This window comes from Nelumbo nucifera, chromosome 1, assembly GCF_055504915.1.
Source record: "Nelumbo nucifera cultivar China Antique chromosome 1, China Antique-T2T, whole genome shotgun sequence".
Lineage (NCBI taxonomy): Eukaryota > Viridiplantae > Streptophyta > Magnoliopsida > Proteales > Nelumbonaceae > Nelumbo > Nelumbo nucifera.
The window spans coordinates 178,528,881-178,553,216 of record NC_142649.1 but is presented as its reverse complement, the minus strand read 5'-3'; the positions used below and the strand labels follow the sequence as shown (position 1 = coordinate 178,553,216).

General features: G+C 38.4%; 1 protein-coding gene across 6 annotated transcripts in view; it reads right to left on the bottom strand.

Moving 5' to 3' along the window:
• Positions 1-1,137: 1,137 nt before the first annotated feature.
• Positions 1,138-24,336, bottom strand: part of LOC104600359 (uncharacterized) — a 34,458-nt gene continuing 11,259 nt past the window's right edge. For 3 of the 6 annotated variants that reach the window (XM_010263261.3, XM_088895420.1, XM_010263263.3), the window contains exons 4-8: positions 20,368-20,445; positions 15,109-15,183; positions 13,916-14,033; positions 13,669-13,821; positions 1,138-1,468 (exon numbers count right to left, since the gene is read on the bottom strand). In XM_010263261.3, coding sequence (XP_010261563.1) covers positions 1,307-1,468; positions 13,669-13,821; positions 13,916-14,033; positions 15,109-15,183; positions 20,368-20,375 — 516 coding nt within the window. In that variant the 5' untranslated portion in view covers positions 20,376-20,445 and the 3' untranslated portion in view covers positions 1,138-1,306. Of the gene's footprint in view, positions 1,469-1,568; positions 1,668-2,898; positions 3,025-13,668; positions 13,822-13,915; positions 14,034-15,108; positions 15,184-20,367; positions 20,446-24,336 lie in introns of all 6 variants that reach the window. The other 3 variants (XR_016080721.1, XM_088895421.1, XM_010263264.3) reach the window with 3 other exon arrangements.

The following is a 24,336-nucleotide window of genomic DNA, read 5'->3' as shown; positions in this document are numbered from 1 at the left end:
TTCCTATTTTGCATAATTGATAACTATGATGAATTGTAGACTTTTAATTATTTGATGAATTTTATTTAAAATAATGAAAAATAAGAAACATTAAACTTATCTGTGAAATTTTATTTAATAAATAATTTGTAATAAATTAATTAAATAATTACAAAAAACAAAGAAAACGCACTATTTAAAAAGTAATACACATTAAGTATTGTATAGTAATAATAATAATAATAATAATAATAATGGAAATTAAAAGTTATTAAAATTTGTTTGAACAATGAAACGTGGTAATAGATATTAATACATTTATAATTAATTAAATAATAACTAAAATCGATAAATTAATAATAAATAGTTATAAAATATGTAAATACATTATCCTACAAAGTAATATGTATATTAAAGAATTATAAAACCATAATATAAGAAATTAAAATTATTAAAAAATATTTAAAGTAATGAAAATGTTAAATCTATTTATAAATTATAATTAACAAATAGTATAAGTTAATTAAATGATAAATAATTATTAAAGATATTTCTCAAATGTAAAAAAATGTACAGAATAATCAAATAGATTTATCCATAGGGATAAAATTGTAGAAATTTCTCGGAGGGTGGAACACTCATATTGGACAACTTTATTTACCAAAAATAAAAAAGGACTACTCAACCTTACTTGAAGATTAATAAAAGCATAAAAGTAAGTTTTCACTACTCAAAACTCAAAATTGCTCTCAACCTTTTTTTTTTTTTTTTGCTTCTTAGAGATCAAAAAACCTGCTTTTAAGAGGTTAAGGGGCATTTGACATTATGCGTATTTCTGATGTCTAATAATGCCTTTATAATTATCATATAATAATAATAATAATAATAATAAAATAAATACTATCATTTTCATTTAAATAAATATTAATATTTATGTAATAATAAGAATATTTAATAATGTTCATTAGTAAAAATAATTAAAATATTTTTATTTAATATTATTTTTATTATTTCAAATATTATCAAACATTCTATTTCCATGGGTAAAATAGTAAACTTCACAATTAATTTCAAATGTTGGAGAGTTGTTCCAACTCAAAAGATTTTATCTTTTTAGAACCTCTAAAAAGCAAAAAATCATTTCTACTTCTTTTCAGATTTTAGACCCAAATAATAGCTTTTTTGACTTTTTAGACATCAGACTTCAGATTTATCAAATGCCACCTAATATAAATTGCAAGAGTTGTTGCCTTTTTGGTGAAAGGAAAAGTTTGCCATTCAACAAAAGGGATTAGTCTCCCTTCTGTGTGAATTAATACATACAAACTTAGTTCGCCTCCATTAACTCTTGATCTGGACTTATTTTATCTACATCTGTCCCTCTTTCAATCCCCACAGATGCTGGATGCTCCGGTAACACCTGAACAACCATCTCCACCAACTCTTCAACATCTTCACTTTTCATGCGTTTCTCGCATTCCTCTATAATCTGCAAACGTCGAGCAGGACAATAATTATTTATTTCCAGAATCAACTAATTCCAGTTTATGAGACAAATAAATATCTATGCAATGGGAGAAAGGAATTACATGGCGTAGGCAGATAGTTCAGCTGCCCCATAAGTCTACTGATGCACATGTAGGATTATAATTGTATAGTGTTTCATGTACGCCCACTAATCTCTAATACTACAAATTGATAACATAAAATGATCAGTTTGATGGTGCTTTGGTGGGTTTGAAACTCTTATTTCTTTATTATCACCTTCCTTGTACTTTCTTTTAATAAACTTTATTTTATCACCGAAAAACATAACATAAAATGATCATATCCATTTGATCAGGCTTTGCAACATGGGTGGAACATTTTCTCAAGTGATAAATCAAAATAATGTCACCATATAGACAAATTAAAAAAAAAAGGATTCTTCACTCAAAACACAAGCAGAGTTTATGGGGATCATAAGCCTTGTCTGTCACGGAGATATCAAATCACGGACAAAACATAAGCAGAAAGTTATGGGGGTTATGGGGTGATACATATCTTTTTGTGCATGTCCATGACCATGAAGCCTGCATCTGGCTATCAGCCATCTGGGTATTACCCAAAATAAATAGTGCAAACGCTTAGCCTGTCTCAAGTTGAAGATAAATGTAATTGGAGGGAGATAAACAAAACCATGGGTTTCTTTATTGAACTCCATAATTTAAGGCAGAAATATGGCTCCAATCCTCTTAGTTCTCATGAACCATTGTATCATCAAAACTGGAGTATTTAAGCCTTTGCTAGTTATCTTAGGCCTATAACTGTATTTTTCTTTTCTCTTTCAAGTGACAGTATAAAAATAACACGTGGAAAAATATTGTCATCATACAAGCCTTATCCCAACTATATGGGCTCGACTATATGAATCCTGTTTTGCCATTCTGTTCTGCTTAATGCCATATTCATTGTTAAATTATTAGCGCTTAAATCATTTCTTACTAGTTCGATCCATGTCCTTTTTTGTTTACCTCACCCCTTCTAGCCACTTCAACTCACAACAGATCACTTTCTTGTGGGTGCTCTCAGAGGGTTTAATAAATATCCGTTGTTGATCTCTTGTTCTTTGTGTCAGCTATTTGGGATTGACTTTTTGCCCTCTTTGGATGCAAGTGGCTCCCTCCCTCAGATGTATCTAATTTTTTCAATCCTCCAACGAGGAGGGGAAAGATAGTAAGGAGATGTACTAGAGCTACAGTTTTATGATCAACTTGGGAGGAAAGAAATGGAAGGCTTTTCAGGAATAAGGCACAAGACAAAAAGGTCATGGTAGTATCACGATAAAGGTCACTGATATTTAGATCTTTCTCCACTAATGACATTGTTAAAAATTGGAAAATGATTGCTTAATCCTCTATAAGCAGAGTAAGAACATACCCCCGATGGGAACCCCACCACCCTTCTTCATCAAACTCAACTTTGATGGCTGTAGTAGGGGAAACCCCAGTCCTCTGGCATAGAGGGAATTTTCAGGAACAGCAATGGAGAGCCTTTGACACTACTCTGCACCAAAAGGCTAATGGTTGAGACTAGCAAAGAGAGGGAGTATTTCAAGCATCACATCATCATAGAGGGTGACTCCAAAGTGATTGTGTGGTAATCTGGTGGATTCAAAAGGAAAAAAGAAGTCCATGGCAATATAAAAATTTCTTGAGAGATAAATGAGCTTAAAAGGGATAGAGTGTTTAAGTTCATTGGATGTATAGGTGTGCAAATGGGTTGGCAGATGTATTGGCTAAACAAAAGGTAGAGAGAGACAGAGACGGAGACGGAGACAGAGACACAGAGAGAATGTTTTTGGGGGAAGTGATTTCAAATTAACTTTTGTATACTCTATTGATGGCATCTCATTACCTCAATCTCTGGGATGCATGTTCCTTTGTAAGTATGATCTGTTCTAATTAATAAAACTGTTACTGTTATTAAAAAATGGTATAATTAGTGACCCTTAAAATTGAAGCACAATTTTAGCAGCTGCTAACTTAGGGTTTTATCCATTAAGTCAAGGAAAATGTTACCCAAAAGGGAGACACTAGTCAACCACATCCCATCAACAATCACTACCACCAAACTACCATAGGCAAGCCATATCAATCAGCTAGAAACAACAATGGTAAAGCTTCAACTAGAACACCAAAACATGACATTGAATGCTACACCTCGCATCTCGCCTGAAACTCAGTGGAGCTCGACTTCCACCTGATCAACCCATGCCTCCATGGCTGTAGATCGCGTATTGGTCATGCTCTGATACCAATCTGTTAGGAGCTGCCTAACTCAGGGTTCGTGGAGTGAACTGAGCTCTCGAGGAGAGAGGAAAACAGAAGGGAAAACAGAGAGAGAGAGAGAGAGTGAGAGAGGGAGGGAGTTGTTCGGATGAAATGCCTGTCTTCTTTATTTCTTCCTCAGGTCTTTATAGCCCAGGTAAGTAGTTTGTTACAAGACTGTTGCAGTTTGTTGTAGGACTGTTATTCTGTTTTAACAGTCTGCCACTTGGATTAACCTCTTGCTGATGTGGCTTCTCCCTTTTCTTGTAGACTTGATATGTGTTTTTTTTTTTTTTTTGAAAAGGTAAGGTAATTTATTAAAATAAGAACCAGTACAACGGAGCCTAGGCCATTAGAGGCTGCCTAGAGCCACCACAAATTACAGATACAACCAGTTCTGAGATCTAAACAACAGACTCAAATTCTGATTTTTAAACAACTCCGATGCCAACACCCAGGACAGAAGTTTACCCACAGCTATCTGCACCATTTCCTCTGAAGATTTAGCTTTGCCCTGAAAAATTCTGTTATTTCTTTCAATCCAGATAGTCCAAAGCACAGCAGCTGGGATAGTCTTCCAAACCAAGATACCTTTCTTGCTGAGACCCTCAATCTGCCAACACAACAGCAGATACTTCACAGAAATTGGCATTACCCAGCTGATTTCCAAAGCTTGGAGAAAATGCCTCCAAATATAATTCGAAACTGGGCAATGTAAGGCCAGATGTTCAGTAGTTTCTACTACCCCACCACATAAGCCACATGACATACCCGAAATCTGAATGCCACGTTTCACTAGATTAACTTTGGATAGACATTTATTTAAAGCCATTGTCCAGAGCAAAAACTTCACTTTAGAAGGACTGAATGAGCTCCAAATCTGCCTAGTCGGAAAGTTTTCCTGACCTGAACTTGTCAACTTACTGAACATAGACTTAACAGAAAACATGCCATCGGCTTCCCATTTCCATCTCCAAGCATCCTCCATATATGGGTCAATCCTCTGGTTCTGAAGCAGGCCCAACAGAATTGCATACTCCTCAATTTCCCAGTCAAAGAGGCGCCTCCTACAAGTTAGGTTCCAATTGAAAGAGTTACCATCCACATTGAAATTCTCAGCCACCGAGGAGTCCTGATTTACAGAAATTTGATACAAGAGAGGAAAGGCATCTTTCAGACACACTTCAGAACACCAAGAGTCTTTCCAAAATTTGATTCTTTTCCAATTACCCAAGTTGTAACCGATTGCTTCCTCAAATAAACTAGCGTTCTTCATACCTGTCCAAATGGAACTTATCCCTCTTGAATTAGGAGAATTGGATCTCCAATCACCCCTGTCCACTCCATATTTGTCCACAATCAGCTTTCTCCACCAAGCATCTTTCATTTGCAAATCTCCAAAGCCATTTACACAAGAGAGCAGAATTGAATTTCTTCAATTTTCTTACTCCCAACCCTCCAACTTCCTTAGGAAGACACACTTGACCCCAGTTTACAACATGAACCTTCTTCTCCTTCTCCCAACCTCTCCAGAGAAAGTTTTTCTATAGGTAAACCACTCTGCTAGCCACTTTGGAAGAAATAGGAAATAGGGAGAGGTAGTAAGTAGGTAAATTAGAAAGAGTACTCTTAATCAAAATCACTCTCCCCCCAAAAGAAAGGTATTTAGCTTTCCAGGAAGCCAATTTCTTCTCCATTCTTTCAACAACTAGATTCCAAATCTAAGAGGAAGTATATTTAGCTCCCAGAGGGAGCCCCAAGTACTTGACCGGAAGATGGGCAGTCTGACAAGCCATAACTTCTGCACAAACTTCTAGATTTGTAACAAGACCTACAGGGATAATCTGAGATTTACTCAAATTAACCTTAAGGCCAGACACCACCTCAAACCAACTCAAAATTCCAAGCACCACCTCCAGTTGATTAGGAGAAGCATCAACAAAGCATAAGGTGTCATCAGCAAATTGAAGAATATTGACTTTTTCTTTCCCCGGAGCAATTGCAAAGCCCTCCTAAAGCCTATTCTCAGTAGCCTTCTTGCTAAAGAGAGATAAAATTTCCATGACACAAATGAAGAGTAGGGGAGAGAGAGGGTCACCTTGCCTCAAACCTCTTGAACTTCCAAAAAACCCCGTCGTTTGCCCATTAATTAAGATGGAGAACTTAGGAGCCTTAACACAAACTCTGATCCAGTTTCTCCAAAGCTACCAAAAATTCATTTTATCCAAAACCAGATCCAAGCAATGTCAATTAACATGATCATAAGCTTTTTCAATATCCAGTTTACACAGAACACCTGGGGTCCCCTCTCTTCTTCTGGACTCCAACAGTTCATTAGCAATGAGAATAGAGTCAACCATCTGTCTACCCGGGACAAAAGCACTTTGGTTACAAGAGATAACACTGCCTAACACACTTCATTCTTTCAGCCAAAACCTTAGCCAAGATTTTGTAGAAACTGTGCAAGAGACTAATGGGCCTGAAGTCCTTTATATTGACAGCCCCCTCAATTTTTTTAATAAGAGTGATGAAAGTTGCATTCAGACTTCTCTGAAAGGAGGCATTAGTGTGAAATGCTGGAAACACCTGGCATCAGATCACTCCTCACAATATCCCAACATTTTAAATAGAATAGATTAGAGAACCCATCAGAACCCAGTGACTTGATCATTTTCTAGCTTCTTTACTGCACCCTTAATTTCCTCTTCTGAGAATGCTCTCTAACCAGATTTTCTGCTCTCCATTTAACTTATTAAATTGGAGCTTGTAGACTTGATATGTAGGTTGGCTGTTTCTGTGCACAGTTCTTGATTTGCCGCAGCTCTTGGTCTTAACAATAATCTGTTAGGAGCTGCCTAACTCAGGGTTCGTAGAGTGAACCGAGCTCTTGAGAGAGGAAAACAGAGAGAGAAGGACAGAGAGAAAGAGAGAGTGAGAGAGTGAGAGAGGGAGGGAGTTGTTCGAATGAAATGTCTGTCTTCTTTATTTCTTCCTCAGGTCTTTATAGCCCAGGTATGTAGTTTGTTACAAGACTGTTACAGTTTGTTGTAGAACTGTTATTCTGTTCTAACAGTCTGCCACTTGGATTAACCTCTTGCTGACGTGGCTTCTCCCTTATCTTGTAGACTTGATATGTAGGCTGGCTGTTTCCATGCACAGTTCTTGGTTTGCCGAAGCTCTTGGTCTTAACAATACCCCCCCAGTTAAGTTGGACCTTGCCCTCAAGGTCAATATGGGGGAACTGGTGTTGCAGTTGTAGATGGGGTTCCCATGTTGCATCTTCTTCCGGCAGCTGTGACCAAACAACTAAAGCTCTGGAATAATGTGGGAGCCTTTCTTGATCCATCTGAAATTAGTGATACGCACCGGCTCTGTTTCTAGGTCTATACTTGAGAATTTGGGAAGATGTGGTTGAGTTATGGCATCTGGTTTCAAGCATTTTTTGAGAACCGAGACATGGAAGACTGGGTGCACTCTTGAATCTGGTGGGAGATCCAATCTGTATGCAAGAGGTCCAATTTTCTCCATGATCTTGAAAGGTCCAAAGTAGCAAGGTGCCAGCTTGTTCCATCGCTGTTTTTGTACAGAAAGCAACTTGTAGGGGAGCAATTTCAAGTAAACCACGTAAACCACCTGATAGTGTGCTTCTCTATGATGTTTATCATATGATTGTTTCATCCATTGTTGGGCCCAGAGCAGGTTCTGTTTAAGTTCCTGTAGAATGATGTCTTGATTCAGCAGGTGTTCTTCAAGTGAAGCTACTGCTGTAGAACCCTTCTCATAGGGAATCAGTGTGGGTGGGTCACGACCATAATGCCCTAAAAGGGGTCATTCCTGCTGATATCTGATAGGTAGAGTTGTACCACCATTCAGCCCAATGCAACCAGCTGAACCATTGTCTTGGCTTTGTTCCGGTGAAGCATCATAAATATGTTTCTAAGCAACGATTGACCACCTCTGTTTACCCATCTGACTGTGGGTGGTAGCTTGTGGATTTGTTGAGCTGTACACCTTGGAGGCGAAAAAGTTCTTTCCAAAAGAGGCTGATGAAGACTGGACCTCTGTCAAAAACTATAGACTTTGGGAACCCATGAAGACGAGCTATTTCCCGCACAAATGTGTCAGCCACTGTAGTTGCAGTAAATGGATGTGACAGTGCTAAGAAGTGGCTGTATTTTGTAAGGCGATCAACCACCACTAATATGACTGATTTACCGACAGATGTCAGTAGGCCTGTTATAAAATCCATAGAAATATCTTCCCAAACTTGGCTGGGTACGGGTAATGGTTTTAGCAGGCCAGCTGAGGATTGGGCCTCATACTTGCATTGTTGATATACCTGGAATGTAGATATGTATTTCCTTATGGACTTTAGCATACCCTTCCAATAAAATTGGGACGACACTCTCTTATATGTGCGTAGGACTCCTGAGTGTCCACCCATCGGTGTCGCATGGAAGTAATTCATTAGCTGGTCCAAAAGATCTGAGTCTGCAGGTAACACCACTCTACCTTTATAGTACAACACTGACCCTTGGATAGAATACCCGGTTTGTCCCCTGGTCGCTGCACCAACTGTGCCTTTATTGCTTGGAGTTCCTTATTACCGTCTGCTTCCTCCCATAATTGGTCCCATAGTGCTGCAGTGGGTTGTTGGAACACATGCAATTGGAGTATGCTCTCCACTACATGTTTGGGTTGACGTGACAGTGCATCAGCAACTCTATTTGTTGCTCCCGGTTTGTATTCAATAGTGTAATCAAAACCCATTAACTTTGAAATCCAACGCTGCTGTTTTGGAGAAAGGACCCGTTGTTCCAGTAGGAATTTCAGACTTTGGTGATCCGTCTTAATCACATACGGCCTAGCAGGTAGGAGCGCCAAGGCTGAACTGACAATACAACTGCCACCAATTCCTGGTTGTAGACTGAAGAACGGTTTTGTGTGGTGGATAATGCCTTACTGAAGAAGGCAAGGGGCTGACCATCTTGCATTAGTACTGCTCCCACACCCAGTCCCGGTGCATCGCACTCAACCACAAAAGGTTTGTTGAAATCCGGTAAAGCTAGAGCTGGTGGGGATGACACCACTGCTCTTAAGGATTCAAATGCTACTTGGGCTTTGTTGTTCCAGATGAAAGAGTCTTTCTTTAGAAGGACTGTCAGTGGTGCTGCAATTATCCCATAGCTTTTAATGAAGCATCAGTAGTACCCTGTGAGTCCTAGAAATGCCCGGAGTTCCTTGGTGTTACGTGGCGTTGGCCACTGTTGGATGGTAGCTACCTTGTCCGAATCTGCTGAGACCTTCCCATCTTCCACCACATGGCCCAAATAGTGTACACGGGCTTGCCCAAAGGCGCACTTCGATTCTTTGGCATACAACTGATTTTGTAAGAGAATGTCTAGAGTAATCTGCAAATTCATTAAATGTTGGGCTGTACACCAAAATGTCATAAAAAAAGACTAATATGAAACGACGTAAATGTGGCCTAAACAAGTCATTCATTAAGGCTTGGAAGGTTGTTGGGGCATTGGTGAGGCAAAACGGCATAACCCGGAACTCATAGTGGCCATCATGAGTCCAAAAGGCCGTTTTTGGAATGTCACTTTCATGGACTCTAATCTGATGGTATCCAGCCCAGCCCGTAAATCCAACTTCGAGAAAATTCTTGCAGTCTTGAGTTCATCCAAGAGCTCATCTATTACCAGAATTGGAAAGCAGTCCTTAACTATAATATTATTAAGTGCCCGATAATCCAAACAAAATTGCCACATCCCGTCTTTCTTTTTGACAAGAAGAACGGGTGAAGAAAATGGGCTGTGGCTGGGTTGAATAAATTTTTTATCCAACAGTTCTTGAACCTGCTTTTCAATTTCTTGTTTTTGAAAATAGGGATAACGGTAGGGCCTTACATTGGTAGGAGACGCATCCAGCAGTAGTGGATTCTGTGGTCATGATTCCTTGTTGGAGGTAAGTTTGTTGGCTCCTTGAAAACTGCAGCATATTGTTGGAGAATGTTGTGGAACTGTTGTTTGTAATCAGCTTGGGTTGACGTATCCTGGGCCTGGGATAACGTTGGGCCTGTATGATTTGATCCCCAGATAATGAGCTGATTTGGGTCTCGTGCTTCTTCCAACATGGATGCCAAGCTTACTGGGCTGGCTCGGCTAGCTGAGTGGCCTTGCAAATGCACTCTTGTTCCTTCTATCATGAAATCCATAGACAAATGGGCCCAGTCGCATAGAACAGGCCCAAGTTGCTGCAACCATTGAATTCCCAATACAATGTCGGCCCCACTTAACTTTAGTGGGTAAAGATCAACCAGAAATTGTTGATCTTGGATGTGTAACCCAATGTCTATGCAAATTCCATCACATTGAAGCAAGGTCCCATTTGCATATGGACCTTAAATGAGGCTGTGGGCTGAACTGGTAATCCCAATCGTCTAACTATCACAGTGGTTACAAAGTTTAGAGTGCTACCACTGTCAATTAGGATGAACACTTAGCGACATGGTTTTTAAAACAGAACCGGTCAGGGCACCGTTTTCCAGTTCAGCAGTTCAACCATCCGAGTCGAGCGGTTCGACCCGTGACATCATAAATAAATAAAAAAACAAAAAATACTTATATATAATAAAAAATAACATAGAAATTTAAATAAAATACACCGAAAAATATAGGAAAAAGAACAACATATGAAAAAAATAAAAATATCTAAATATAAATATAATAAAATACAGAAAATACAAAAAAATACAGAAAAAAATCTAAAAACTACAGAAAAAATTCCAAAAAATACAGAAAAAATTCCAAAAAATATAGAAAATTTTCCAAAAATTATAGAAAAAATATGTAAGCAAGAACATGTAATGAGAACCTTTTTTTTAGAAGAAAAAAGCATATCAGTTCAGAAAAAAATTACGTGAACATATTTTGAGAAGAAAACATAAATTTCATATCAAAACATATTTTGTGAAGAGAAAAAAGAAAGAAAATTGATTGATTCAGTTGAATCAAGAGCTCCCTCATCAATCAGTAAAAATAAGGATTAAGGAGTTAAGTGTCCCCAGTCATTTTCTTTCAATCTCAAGTTGTCTCTAGAAATCCTACCAAAGAAAAAAATCTCTAGAAAAATTAATTCATGCTTACTAAACAAGCATATATATTACCATTCTAGTAGGTCCAATGAATTCAAAAAATCAATTAAATCACAAAAAAATCAGAAAAAAATTATACCTTCAGGGATTCACCGCCAGTGGGCCTGGGTAGTCCGCCGCTACTACAAGTCGCTCACCGTACACTGCTGCAAGTCATCGCTGCTGCAAGTGTTTGGGAACTCTTCGCCGCTGCAAGTGCTTGGGTACTCTTCATCGCTGCAAGTTCGCCGGTCGCCGTCGGTGTGTGTTGCCGTCGGATGCCGGAGTTGATGGCTGCCGCAGATGGTAGGGTGAGGGTTGAGACTTGAGAGGACTGAGGAGTGAGGAGGGAACTCGGGAACCCTAAAGGTTAAACCGAATAAGGGACTGGGGATTGGGATTCGAAAATCGTGGGATATAATTGGCATTTTATTTTTTGTTTTTTTATTCAAAACATTAAAGATAAAAATATTAACCCGCGAACCGCTGCCTAGGTCGAACGGTTTAGCGGTTCAACCGCCCGGGTCAGCAGTTTTTTTTACTTTTCAACGCTTTTTTTCAATTTTCCGGTTTTTAGTAAAACCGAACCCAGATGGCTGACCGGTTACCAGATTTTCTGGTCCGACCATCCGGTTCAGTCCGGTTTTGAAAACCATGCTTGGCGACCCCAAACTAGACCCGTCACACTCATGGTTTGCGGTGACGAAAACCTCGCTAGGGCCTGTAGAGAGATTTCTGGTTGTATGGTCTTAGCCCAGTGTTCGTCAGTCAACGATCTTTCTTCCAGTTGCTGATCTTCTTACTCCTCGCTAGGGCTGTCGCGGCCATTACAGTTGATGGGTGCACCGCCTTGACCTCTAACCGAATTTCTTCCTTGAGTCCTCCCACAAAAGCTCCGACCAGAGCCTTCTCCGGCCACCCTTGGACTCTTAACGATAGACGTTCAATCTCCAACTTGTAGTCACGAACACTTCCTACTTGTTTTATCTTCGCAAGACTCTCGTCAAAATCTTCATAACCGAAAGCCCCGAATCGGACACACAGGGCGTCAGTGAAATCGAGCCATGATACGGGGGTGCCCTCGACGATACCACTGATACCAGAGGATTGTGTCTCCATCCAGATGCATTGTTGCCAACAGGATGGGGTCTCCGCCTAAGAAGACAGGGAAGATTAGTTTGGTGTTCCTTTCCAAGGTGGAGCTGCTTCTTCGTTTACTTCCTTGGCTAACCAGATCCTAGTTGATTTCCCTATCTTCAACCGGCGGGTTCTGTTCCAGTTTTTGCAAGATCTCTGTTAGCGTATCCTTAATACCTTGCATCTCGCCTGAAACTCGGTGAAGCTCGACTTCCACCTGATCAACCCGTGCCTCCATGGTTGTAGATCGCATATTGGTCATGCTCTGGTACCAATCTGTTAGGAGCTGCCTAACTCAGCGTTCGTAGAGTGAACCGAGCTCTTGAGGAGAGAGGAAAACAAAGGGGAAAACAGAGAAAGAAGGACAGAGAGAGGGAGAGAGGGAGGGATTCGTTCGAATGAAATGTCTGTCTTCTTTATTTCTTCCTCAAGTCTTTATAGCCCAGGTAAGTAGTTTGTTACAAGACTGTTACAATTTGTTGTAGGACTGTTATTCTGTTCTAACAGTCTGCCACTTGGATTAACCTCTTGCTGACGTGGCTTCTCCCTTTTCTTGTAGACTTGATATGTAGGCTGGCTGTTTTCATGCACAGTTCTTGGTTTGCCGCAGCTCTTGGTCTTAACAGATAGCAACACTTACTCATTCCTTTACAAAAGGTGCAGAATAAGTTTTTGCCTATGAAGGATGAAGAGACTATAAAAGTAAAAGGACTTCCCATTCTCAATATAAGGAGTTTAAAACTGAAAGCAAAGAACGAGGGATGAGCTCCCTTGAGGATTCTAGCCAGCTAAGTATCGGCTGAACCACTGAAGTGAAGGAACTCTTGTATAATTTTACAGGCTTGATTCCAGAAAGAGCTTCCTAACAAGCTCGCCCAACCCTTGATGGATATCCAATATGTCGTTTGTCTTATTTCTAGATCTGTTTTGCCCAATTTATCAGATTATAGAATGAATCCAGCTGAGCATGAGATAAAAGGAAAAGTAGATGAATTACTCAACAAAGTTTTTTTTTTTTGAGAAAAAGTTAATGTATTACATTTATTTTACTCATGTAAGCTCCAAATTACATGTATGTTTCATGTACAGCAAGAAACTATACATCTGAGGTGTGGAAGTGTTATCTAACAATCAAGACACTTCACACAAACCAAGAAAAAAAAGGAAAAGGAAAAACTTAGGTTGTGTTTGGTTTGAAGAAAAAAGTAGGAAAAGGTAGGGAAACCTATACAAGGAAAGGTAGCCTCAGGGTGAAGACTAGGAGTGAGAAGTCTCCGTCGTATGTATAGGTGGGTCAAACCACCAAATATTTCTTTCTTTAATAATAATAATAATATATAATGCTATCATATGCATCATTTAAATATATTAATTTCAATATTTCATATGAATTATTTCTTTGAAGGATTTTATTGCTAATAATTAGTGTATAGGTTTGTTGGTTAGTATACGAAACTAATAAAATAGCTTAGGAGGGGTAAGAATCTATATGCTTTATATTTTCAGATTCCATCACTTAGGCGACATGCTTCAACATGAGAATGTGGCATTCACATGCTTCAACATGTTCCAGTTAAATTCATGAATATATAAAAAAGTAATTACCGGGTCAATTTCAACCAAAGATGATGGTCTAATGTTGATAATATTGAGCTTTTCAGCATTTGCAAGGTCATATTTTTCACATCTCTTCAAGAATTCATTGATGCTTTCTCTTGTTTGATTGCAAACCGCACTTTGAACCAAATAATCGTAGACCTGCATGCTCAATGAGAAAGATTTAGAAAAAAAGGCATCATACTTCCACTCAGTTGAAACACAACTTAGTTACTACAAGCTAGACAAATCCTACCTTGAACTCAGATGGAGCTACAGGGGCAATTACACGGGTAGGATCTGTTGATGCTCCTCTAGACCGTAAAAAGTCAAGTACTTCAAAATTTGTGAGTGCCCCGGCATTGGCTTGTACTCTACACAAACCATGTCTTACTTAATTAATGGAATGATAATCAGCTATGAAAATATAAAATCTATAAATCTGGCTACTTGGAAGAAAAACTACATCTCTTTCAGCGGGAGCAGATTGCTCTCATCAACTCTGCTTTGGCAAACCTTCCACTTTACAATCTATTTATCTTTAGAAATCCTGCTTTGGTGGCAAAAAGACTAGAGAAATTAATGAGATGCCTCTGAGAGCTGGGGGAAACCCTTTATTTTTTTTGCAAAGTATCATTGTGTTAAGAGGAGGGAGAAGAACCTTCCATAATGGGATGTGAGGGGTAGAAGAAAGGATTAAGGGGGATAAGAATTTGGGCACTTGAGGTTTAGAAAGTATGCTTTGCATGGAAAATGGCTTTAGCATCCATGGCTTGACGACAAATGGTTAGGATGCCGGGTTGCCTCCTAGAGCAAACTTGCTATCTCCCTGAAAAGTCATTCACAATCTTTTTTCACTTCTCATCCCCTATGCTTGCCTTGATGTGGGCTTAGGGAATAAAGTTATGTTCTGGGAGGATTTACGGGTGGTGCCTTTGAAAAATGCTTCCCTAACCTTTTTTCTTAATCAGAAATTAAAAAAAGCGTGCTTATCTACTTCATCTTTGACCATGTGAATTGGAATTTTTTGGATTACATGTTGAAGAAGATGAACTTTGGAGTGAAATGGAGAAATTGGATAAAAGCGTGCCTATCTACTTCATCTTTTTCAGTTCTGGTGAATGGGAGCTCTTTTGGACTGTTTAGGAGTTCAAGGGGCCTAAGACAAGGGGACCCTCTCTCCACTCTCTTATTTATTTGTGTGACAGAAGCCATGTTCAGATTGGTAGAGGGAGCTTGAATAGGAGGAATGGTAGAAGGTTTCAAGGTGGGAAACGGGGAAGTGGAGATAGCCCTACTAGAATTCGCAGACGACACTCTCTTCTTCTGTGATGCCTCTTGGGAACAACTCTGGCACATGAAGGCAATTTAAGGTGGTTCAAGGTGGTAACTGGGCTGCACGTTAATATTATAAAGAGTGAAATAATGGCTGTTGGAGAGGTGCCAAACCTGGAGTTATGGGCTGATGATTGGAGCTGTAAAGTTCGCAAACTTCCTTCCAAAGGGTATGCCTTTGGGTGAAAACTGCAAATCCAAATTCCAAAGTTATATGGGAACCCATCATTGAGAAAGTGGACAGAAAATTGGCTTCTTGGAAAACCAAAGATTTGTCTAAGGGGGTAAAGTAACTTTAATCGAAGTGTGTTGTCTTCCTTTCCTGTTTTCTGTTTGTCTTTGTTCCCAATTCTGGCCAGATGGGCAGCAGAGTTAGAATGGGGGTTGGAAGAGGAGTCAAAGTGCCACCTTGTCAACTGGAGAAAGGTCTATAACTCCATAAAGGATGGGGGTCTAGGGATAAGATCAGTGAAAAATATCAGCACAGCCCTGCGAGAGAAGTGGTTATGGAGATTTAATGAGCAACTGGATAGTCTGTGGAGAAGATTAATTTTTGTGGCTAAATACAATTCAAGCAGCAGAAAGTGGGAGATTGAAGAAGTCAGAACATCATACAGTTGCTCTTTGTGGAAAGCAATACAAAAAGTTCAACATCAGTTTTTGAAAGGAATAAAATATGAAGTCGGTAATGACCTCAGGATTCTATTTTGGAAGGACTTCTGGTGTGGGGATGTCTCTTTAATGACTCTGTTCTCTGATCTATTTGAGATCTCAGTAAACAAGGATGCAACAATGGCTGATTGTTTGGAGAGCCAGGACGGACAGTGTATCTGAAACCCCCAATTCAGGAGAAAGTTAAATGATTGGGAGGTGGCTTCTTTGGTCAGGTTGCTTCAATTATTGTATGACTCAAAAGCAGTGTTTTAAAAACCGACCCAGAGGCCGAACCATTTTTGCCTCCAAGTCAGATGGGTCAGACCGTGCCACATTAGCCAAGTGGAAATTCAAATTTATATGTATACACATGTATAGGTATGTATAAACATTTATTTTATCAATAAATAATGTATAATTATGTTTTACATGTAATATATGAAATATTTTATATTTAATTTATGTTTTTTAATTCAGTTATAAACTTTTTATTTGTAAAAAATTAAAAATTGCAATTTGAGGCCAAAAAAAGATTTTTTTGAAAAAAATAACGGGGAAAGGCACCTATGCGTCTTGGGACACATAGATCTCGAAAAGTTACCCAAAATAAATAAATAAAAAAACTCAATCGGACATCGGAGTGCAAAGTTATGGCCTCCTGAAGTTTGCAAACACAGTTAGTATGCAACCTGCGACCCGAACACCAGGTTGAACAGGTCAACGGTCCAACCGTTCAGGTCAGACAGTTTTTAACCAAGTCAACGGTTTTTTTTACTTTCTCCGGGTTTTACTCAAACTGGACCTAGAATCTTGACTGGGTGATGGCTCAAGCGGTTCAACCAGATGGGTCAACAGTGGGTTGAAAAAACTGCTCAAAAGGTAAACGGAGTAGGAGAGGACAAGAGGAAATGGTCTTCGAGAAATCGGGCATCTTCTCTAGCCTTCTTTTCCAAGTATCAGAATTTGGATTAGATCTGTTCCATCTAAGCTGGCTTTCTTTGTTTAGTCAGCAGTGCTGGATAAGATTCTAACGAAGGAAATTTTGGTTAGAAGAGGTCTAGAGGTGGAGGATATGGCCTGCATTCTATGTGAGGGAAATGTGGAATTTTCTGGTCATTTGCTGATCCATTGTAACTTTTTTCCTTATTGGGCTTGGATGAGAATGCTGAATTTGTTTGGGGTTAAGTTGTGCTTCTCAGCTGATGCAAAGGGATTTATAGGGCATGGACATTTGGAGGTTTATCCAGCATGGTTTAAAATGCCCCTAATTTCCCTAATATCTCCACAACATATTTCCATTTCCATGGGTAGCAACACAAAATTTTACCAAAATCAACATATTCCCCAATGAACACTACCAGCACTATGTGGAGTACAAGAGATAGCTTTGACGACAATTTTCTATCTCCACTTTTACCAGAATTGACATATTCCCTAGTGAACACTACCAGCACTATGCAGAGTACAAGAAATAGTATTATAACATAAGTTGGTGACTCTTGTAATATATGGAGTAACAATGTTATTGCCTACCTAACTTACATGATTACCACTTTGAGCTAGTTCAATATTTGTTTTAAACAAGAAACATGAAGTTAAATATTAGTCTTTGTTTGTGTAGTAGATTATTTGATTGATCTATTATAACCATTTACATTTTCTATGAGTTCAAATTTTGCTTTAACTCATTCTATCATGAAGCTTTGAATCTTAAGGTTCACAGGACAACATCAGAACATAATCTTTCTTTGATAATTGAACTTCAGAACATAATCTTTTGTCTATAGTCTTAGTTTCTTAGCTTGTTTAATGATTTGGATCATGATAATAATTTAAAAAGGTGTGCCTATACTTCTGTTATCATTTTATAAAACATCATTCTATATTTTTGCATATTTTACAATGTTTTCACCATGCCTATAATTTTTACAATATTTCCATACGATATTTTTGACATTTCCAACATGTTCCCTATATTTGGATGACCAACATTTCCACCAACATTGACATTTTAAACCTTGTTATCCAGGGCTGGAAAGGTCGCTTGGAGCATCCTACCTGCAGCAGTTTTCTGGGTGATTTGGAATGAAAGAAATAGTAGATTATTCAAAGGAAGACATTCTTCAAAAGAAGAAATTCTTAACAAGATCACGGGGATGGTGCATTCTTGGTTGGCAATCCACCCTTTATTCAAAAATAAACATATGTCTTCCTTTTTTGACTCAGATTTCTTTTTTGTAAGGAATTTATAGTTTTTTAGGGGTGGCTGTTTTTTGGCAAGCTGTTTCCCTCTTTACAGCTTCTCATTGTACAGATGTTACATTGTAATTTTGGCTCTTTGATCTTAATGAAATACTTTAACTTGTACTTTCAAAAAAAGGTATTTTTGTAATTTTGCATGTTTAGGGGGTTATGTTTGGGAACAGGTCTTAGTCTAGTAATTTCCCTTTGTTTGGCTTTATGTTTGTAATTGTTTGGGGAAGGTTTAGTCTAATCTAGCTTCTTTTTGTAAGTGACTTGTTGGGCAAGCTAATTTGGGGGGCAAGTTTCTTCCTTTGGAATTTGTAAGGCTCATCTGGAGAATAGTATTTTTTCCCTGATGAACAAAAAAGGTTTCTCTACAGAATTTTGTGTGATTGCCAAGTTGGGGGGCGTAATTGCCCTCACTGAGGGTTTTCATTTTATTTCCATCTCTTCTCTTATCTTCTCTTCTTTCTCCATTAGTTCTTTGTTTGTGCTACATAGGACTGGAAATCTTAACCCCAACCCATTTGACCCACCCACCCATACTATTGGCGAGTCAATAAGGGTCGAGTGACCCATTAGGATCAGGGGAAAAGGGTCAGGGTGGGTTGGGGTCAGTTGGATAAAGGAAGGGTCAAAACTCAAGGGAAAAAGGGTTAGGAGTCTCATTGTTCTCAGTAGCCGTCAAGTTGGGTTTTCACCCCCACTGTTATCAGTAGCCGGCAATCAGAACCACTGGTGATTTCTTCTTCGGTTTTCACCCCCATGTTGTCAGTAGCAAACGATCAGAACCACCGGTGATTTCTTCCAGATCTGGCGTCACATAGCAGATCTCTCCATTCTTTCCGCCATGGTAGAACCTAGATCGAAGAAATCCAGGTTCGCAGACACAGATCAGAGAGGTTTCTGCCATGGTAGAACCCAGATCTGGGTTCACAGACACAGATCGAAGAGATCACACCAGATTTGGTTTAAATCCAGATTTGTATTCATCATCTTCCTCTATGGAGACAGATTTGGGTTTGCAAAACAAATCCATCGCATGTAATATATTTTCTCTAAAAATTCTTATACTTATTCTATATTTTTTGAAATTTTCTATTAATATAATTTTAAAAAAAATGATGGAAACTTCTATCAAAAAATTCCTACATTTTTACGTTTTGTTTTCTTGTATTAAAAAATTCAAAAAAAAATCTATCAGTTTTTGTAATTTTCCTACATTTTTTAGGTTTGGTTTCCCATAATTTTTGTATTTTCTTTGAATTTTATAGTTTTCTAAATCTTTCATAATTTCTATTATTTTGCATTTTATACATTTTCATGTATTTTTTTGTTATTTATTTACAATTTTTGTGTTTTTTCTATAATTTTTTATAATTTCTTTGGTTTTTCTACAATTTCTATTTTTCATATTTTATATTTTTCTAAATTTCTGCATTTTTTATGTTTGCGTTATTCTGCAATTTGTGTTTTTTACAATTTTCTGTTTTATGTAAAATGATAACTTTCATTTAATTTTTTTTCTATAATTTTTTATGTTTTACATGAAATATATTTATTATTTTCAGTGATTTGTGCATTTTTATTTTTATTTTTATTTGAAAATATTTTTTGAACTTTTTTATCATTTTTATGTTTTCTTAATTGATATTTCTATGTTTAATTCTTTTGAAATAGAGAAAAATTAAAAAAATGTCAACAGTTTAGGTCAGGGTTAGGATGGGTTGTGACCCACTAACATCAATAAATATGGGTGGCAAATGGGTTGGAGGGTCAATATGGGTGGGTTGATAGTCAACCCACACCCAAACCACCCATTTGCCACCCCTAGTGCTACACACTTAGAACTAGGTCGGTTGCAAGAATAATGCTGAATCACAAAGATCCTACATCAGCCACCAGGATCTAATTGTTTAAATTTGAACTTTGTGATCATTGGGGAACCCAGGACTCTCAGGTATTGGTGGAGTTTTCAGGAATGAATATAGCTCCACAACAGCATTATACTCAAGGCCAATAGACCATGGTGACTCCTTGAAGGCAGAACTGAAAACAGTATTACAAGGGATGGTAATGGGGTGGTTGGAGAATAACAAGGAGGGAGTTTGGAAGCAGACACCTCATGAGGAAAACCAGGCAGAACGTCAATGCAAGGGTGGTAAGTTTTCTATGGTTTGGCTATTGTTCTAGCAAAATAAGGGGTCAACAGGGCAGATCTGTACCGGGAACAATGTTATGAGCAAATCTAAAACGACGCTGAAGTGTTAGGGCTGCAAGCAGCCTTTGTACATATCTCTTTTTTTATACCATATTAATAAAATTTTAACTGTTGCTGACAAAAAGAATCTCAAATCTACAACTACAAATGCTCGAAAGTCAAAAGTAAATACAGAAACCTTGAACCTCAATAGAGGAAAAAAGAAGCAATAAATTATCAATGAAACAACACAAACTAGGGTGGGAATAACTTACATTTTCATCAGGAAATGAGTGATTAGTTAAAATTGAAGTATAATTTGATAAGTATACACAAGTGAGATTAACCAGAACCTGGATTTTGCATTTAACATAAAAGTTAGCAACAGAGTTAAGATAATTAAGGAAATCTACAGAAATGTTGCACTAAAATTCAAATTTTCATATCTCCTTGTGCACCAAAAGGCAAGGCACGTACTAATTGAAAAAAAAAACATATACCAGTGATTCATATCTCCTTGTGCCCAAGGACTACACTGTGGACTATAATCAGTGTATACCACCTCCAATCAAAAAATTTGTTATTTCTTGTGCAAAATTATTTTCAAGGAAAAGCATTATGAGCTGAGAAAAAGCTGCAGGCAGATAAAATTAAATAAAATAGAAGTTCAGGAAATTGAATTTCCAATTCCTAAGTGAATTTACAAGAAGTCAAACGGAAAGATGGGGCTTCCAGTTCCTAACTTTAATGGGAAGATGACGGGGTGAAAATTTAACTTGGGTGGGTAGGTTGGGTTTAGAGTCCCACATTAAGGGTTAACACAAGAGCTGACTCAACAGGAGGTAAATTCCTCAAAAAATTGCAAACTCATCAGCTTGGATTGAAAGAGGCTAGACTGGGATGAGTTGCCTAACATTTTCTCAGTGCAGTAACAGCTTTCAAAATCATTATTAGACCTAAATATTATCTGTTTTCTAGTTATAGAAGTTACATGGTGTTTCAAAGTTTCAACTAGTCTCTGTCAAAAGCTGCATGTGTGGCACACCAATTCATGCTTAGTCTGAAAGAATGCTAAAGGGTTTAATTGGAAACTACTTGGAAGTGGAAAATAATGCAAATTGACCATGTAGTAATCTAATTTAGATTTGCTTAACCATTGGTCCATCCTTTCCATCAGAACAATTGGTCCATGAATGCTTGTTTTCTTTTGCCTGCTTAAACAATAAACTTGTATGTTGGTATATGTTATCTTTGTCGATGTGAACTGAACTGCCAGCAAAATGTAATGCATGTGATTTGTGATTTAATAATACAAAAGTTTCTCCTAAAAATTGGATTAGATTTTGGGCTAGAGTGTCCAATTTGCTCAAGAAAAATAACTATATATGCAACAAACCAATCAACAATGGGAGTTGGGAGAAGGCTTGATTGAGGTGAATTAAACTGGATATAGAGCTTGTTGAACCTTTTACTCAGAAGCAGACTTGAGGAATGAATGCATTGGGTGAATTTTGAAAGGGAGAGTGGGGAGTCATCATCAATTATAAACTCCTCAGGTCTCTTAATTAAGACAATGCTGAAAGACCACTTGGTTTCCCTTAAAATATACAGGTAATGTTTTGTACTCTTTTTTTTTTGGAAAAAGGTAAAGTATTTTATTCAATCAAACAAGAATACAACAAAGCCCAGACCACTAGATCTGCCTGGGCCCAAAACAGATTACAAGCTCATCCATGATTTTGTGCAAAATAACTGAGATACATTCTGATTTTTAAATTCCTCATTCACTGACACCTAGGAACAAACCTTGCCCACCGCTTTCTGCACTACTTCTGAACTTCTGAGGTGACCACAGAAAATTCTGTTATTTCTTTCAGTCCAAATGGACCAAAGAACAGCCTTGTGGAATGGTATTCCAAACAATCTTTCCTTTCTTACTGAGACCCTCCATTCTCCAACACATTAGTAACTCCTTCACAGATCTTGGCATAGACCAGCTAATCTCCAACTTCTTGAAAAAATGTCCCCAGATTGAGGAGGAGACCGGACAATGGATGCACAAGTGCTCTGTAGATTCTACACAGTTACCACATAGAACACAGGAGGGGTCCAAAATCTGAATACCCCTTCACACCAAGTTAGCCCTAGTCAAACATTTGTCAAGAGCCATTGTCCAGACCAGGAAGTTAATCTCGGAGGGACTGGATGGGTTCCAAATCTGCCTAGCAGGGAAGTTCTCCTGACCTGAACTGCACACCTTAAGAAAAAGGGATTTCACAGAGAAGCTACCATCTGCATTCCACTTCCAAGACCATTCATCTTCCAAACTCAAGTCGATCCTCTGATTTTGAAGCAGCCCCAACAGATCCACATACTCTTCCACTTCCCAATCCAACAAATTCCTCCTACAAAGAGGAGTCCAGATGATTGAATCACCAGAAATGCAAATGTTATCATCAACAGAAGAGTCTTGATTCACAGCAATTTGGAACAGACAAGGAAAAGCTTCAGCCAAGGGACCCTCCAAACACCAGGGATCCTTCCAAAACTTGATTCTGTCCCCCTTACTGACCTTAAACTTGATCCCATTCAGAAAGAGATTGATGTACTTTGAGATGCCTGCCCAAAGAGATTTACCCCCAATTTGATGGGGATCTAGAGTTCTCCAATCACCCCATACCACTCCATACTTTGCCGCAATAAGACTTCTCCACCATGCATTCCTCTCCGAAGCAAATCTCCATAACCATTTACTAAGAAGAGCATAATTAAATTCTTTCAACTTCCTAATTCCTAGACCACCCACTTCCTTAGGAAGACACACTTTCTCCCAATTTACAATGTGAATCTTATTCTCAGCTTCCCATCCTCTCCAATAATAAGTTCCTTTGGATCTGTTCCAACCTGTTTGCTATTTTGTTTGGGATGGGAAAGAGAGAAAGGAAATAAGTGGGGAGGTTGGAGAGGGTGCTCTTAATCAAAGTAACCCTACCACCAAAAGATAGATATTTTGCCTTCAAGAGTCCAACTTCTTCCCCATCCTCTCAATGATTGGGTACCAGATTGAGGAGGAAGAATATTTGGCCCCAAGAGGCAGACCCAAATACTTTACCGGGAGGAAATCTGTTTGGCAAGTCATCACTTTCGCACAATCTTCTAAATTTGAAACATGGCCCACTGGGATGATCTTACTTTTACTCAAGTTGACTTTGGGACTCGACACCACTTCAAACCAGCTCAAGATTCCAAGCACTGAGTCCAACTGAGACAGAGAAGCATCCACAAAGCATAAGGTGTCATCTGCAAATTGAAGGATATTGACTTTCTCCTTTCCAGGGGAGATAGCAAACCCATTCCATAAGCCCGAATCAGCAGCCTTCTTACTAAAGAGAGTGAGAATTTCCAAAACACAAATGAATAACAAAGGGAACAGAGGATTACCCTGCCTCAGACCCCTAGAGCTATCAAAGAACCCCGTGGATTGGCCATTAATTATGATTGAAAATTTAGGGGTCTTAGTACAAACACTAATCCAGTTTCTCCATTTTTGTCCAAAATTCATGCATTCCAGCACATGATCCAAACAATTCCAGTTGATGCAGTCATATGCTTTCTCAATATCAAGCTTACAAATCACACCCGAGATTCCCTCTCTTCTTCAAGAATCAATTAACTCATTGGCAATTAAAATTGAGTCAACCATCTGTCTTCCAGGCACAAAAGCACTCTGATTATTTGAGACTATACTACCTAACACCCCTTTCATTCTTTCAGCCAAGACTTTAGCCAAGATTTTGTAAAAACTATGCAGCAAGCTAATAGGTCTGAAGTCCTTAATACTCACAACCCCCTCAATTTTTGGAATGAGGGTGATAAAAGTGGCATTCAAACTTCTTTGCAGAGAGGCATTAGCATGAAACTCCTGGAACACCTTCATCAAATCCTCTTTCACAAAGCTCTAGCACTTCAGATAGAAAAGGTTTGTGAAACCATCCGGCCCAGGCAATTTGTCTCCTTCTAATTTCTTAATTGCAGCACTGATTTCCTCTTCTGTAAAAGGGCTTTCGAGACATAATTTCTGACTATCAGTCAGCTTCCTGAAAGAGAGATTAGAGGGAAAGGGTTTATACATCCAATTTTCCTTGTATAGCTTTTTGTAAAAAGATGCAACTAATTTGATCTCAGAATCTGATTCCCCGCTTCTATCATCCCATACCAACTTATTAATAGAAGAGGCTCTAGCT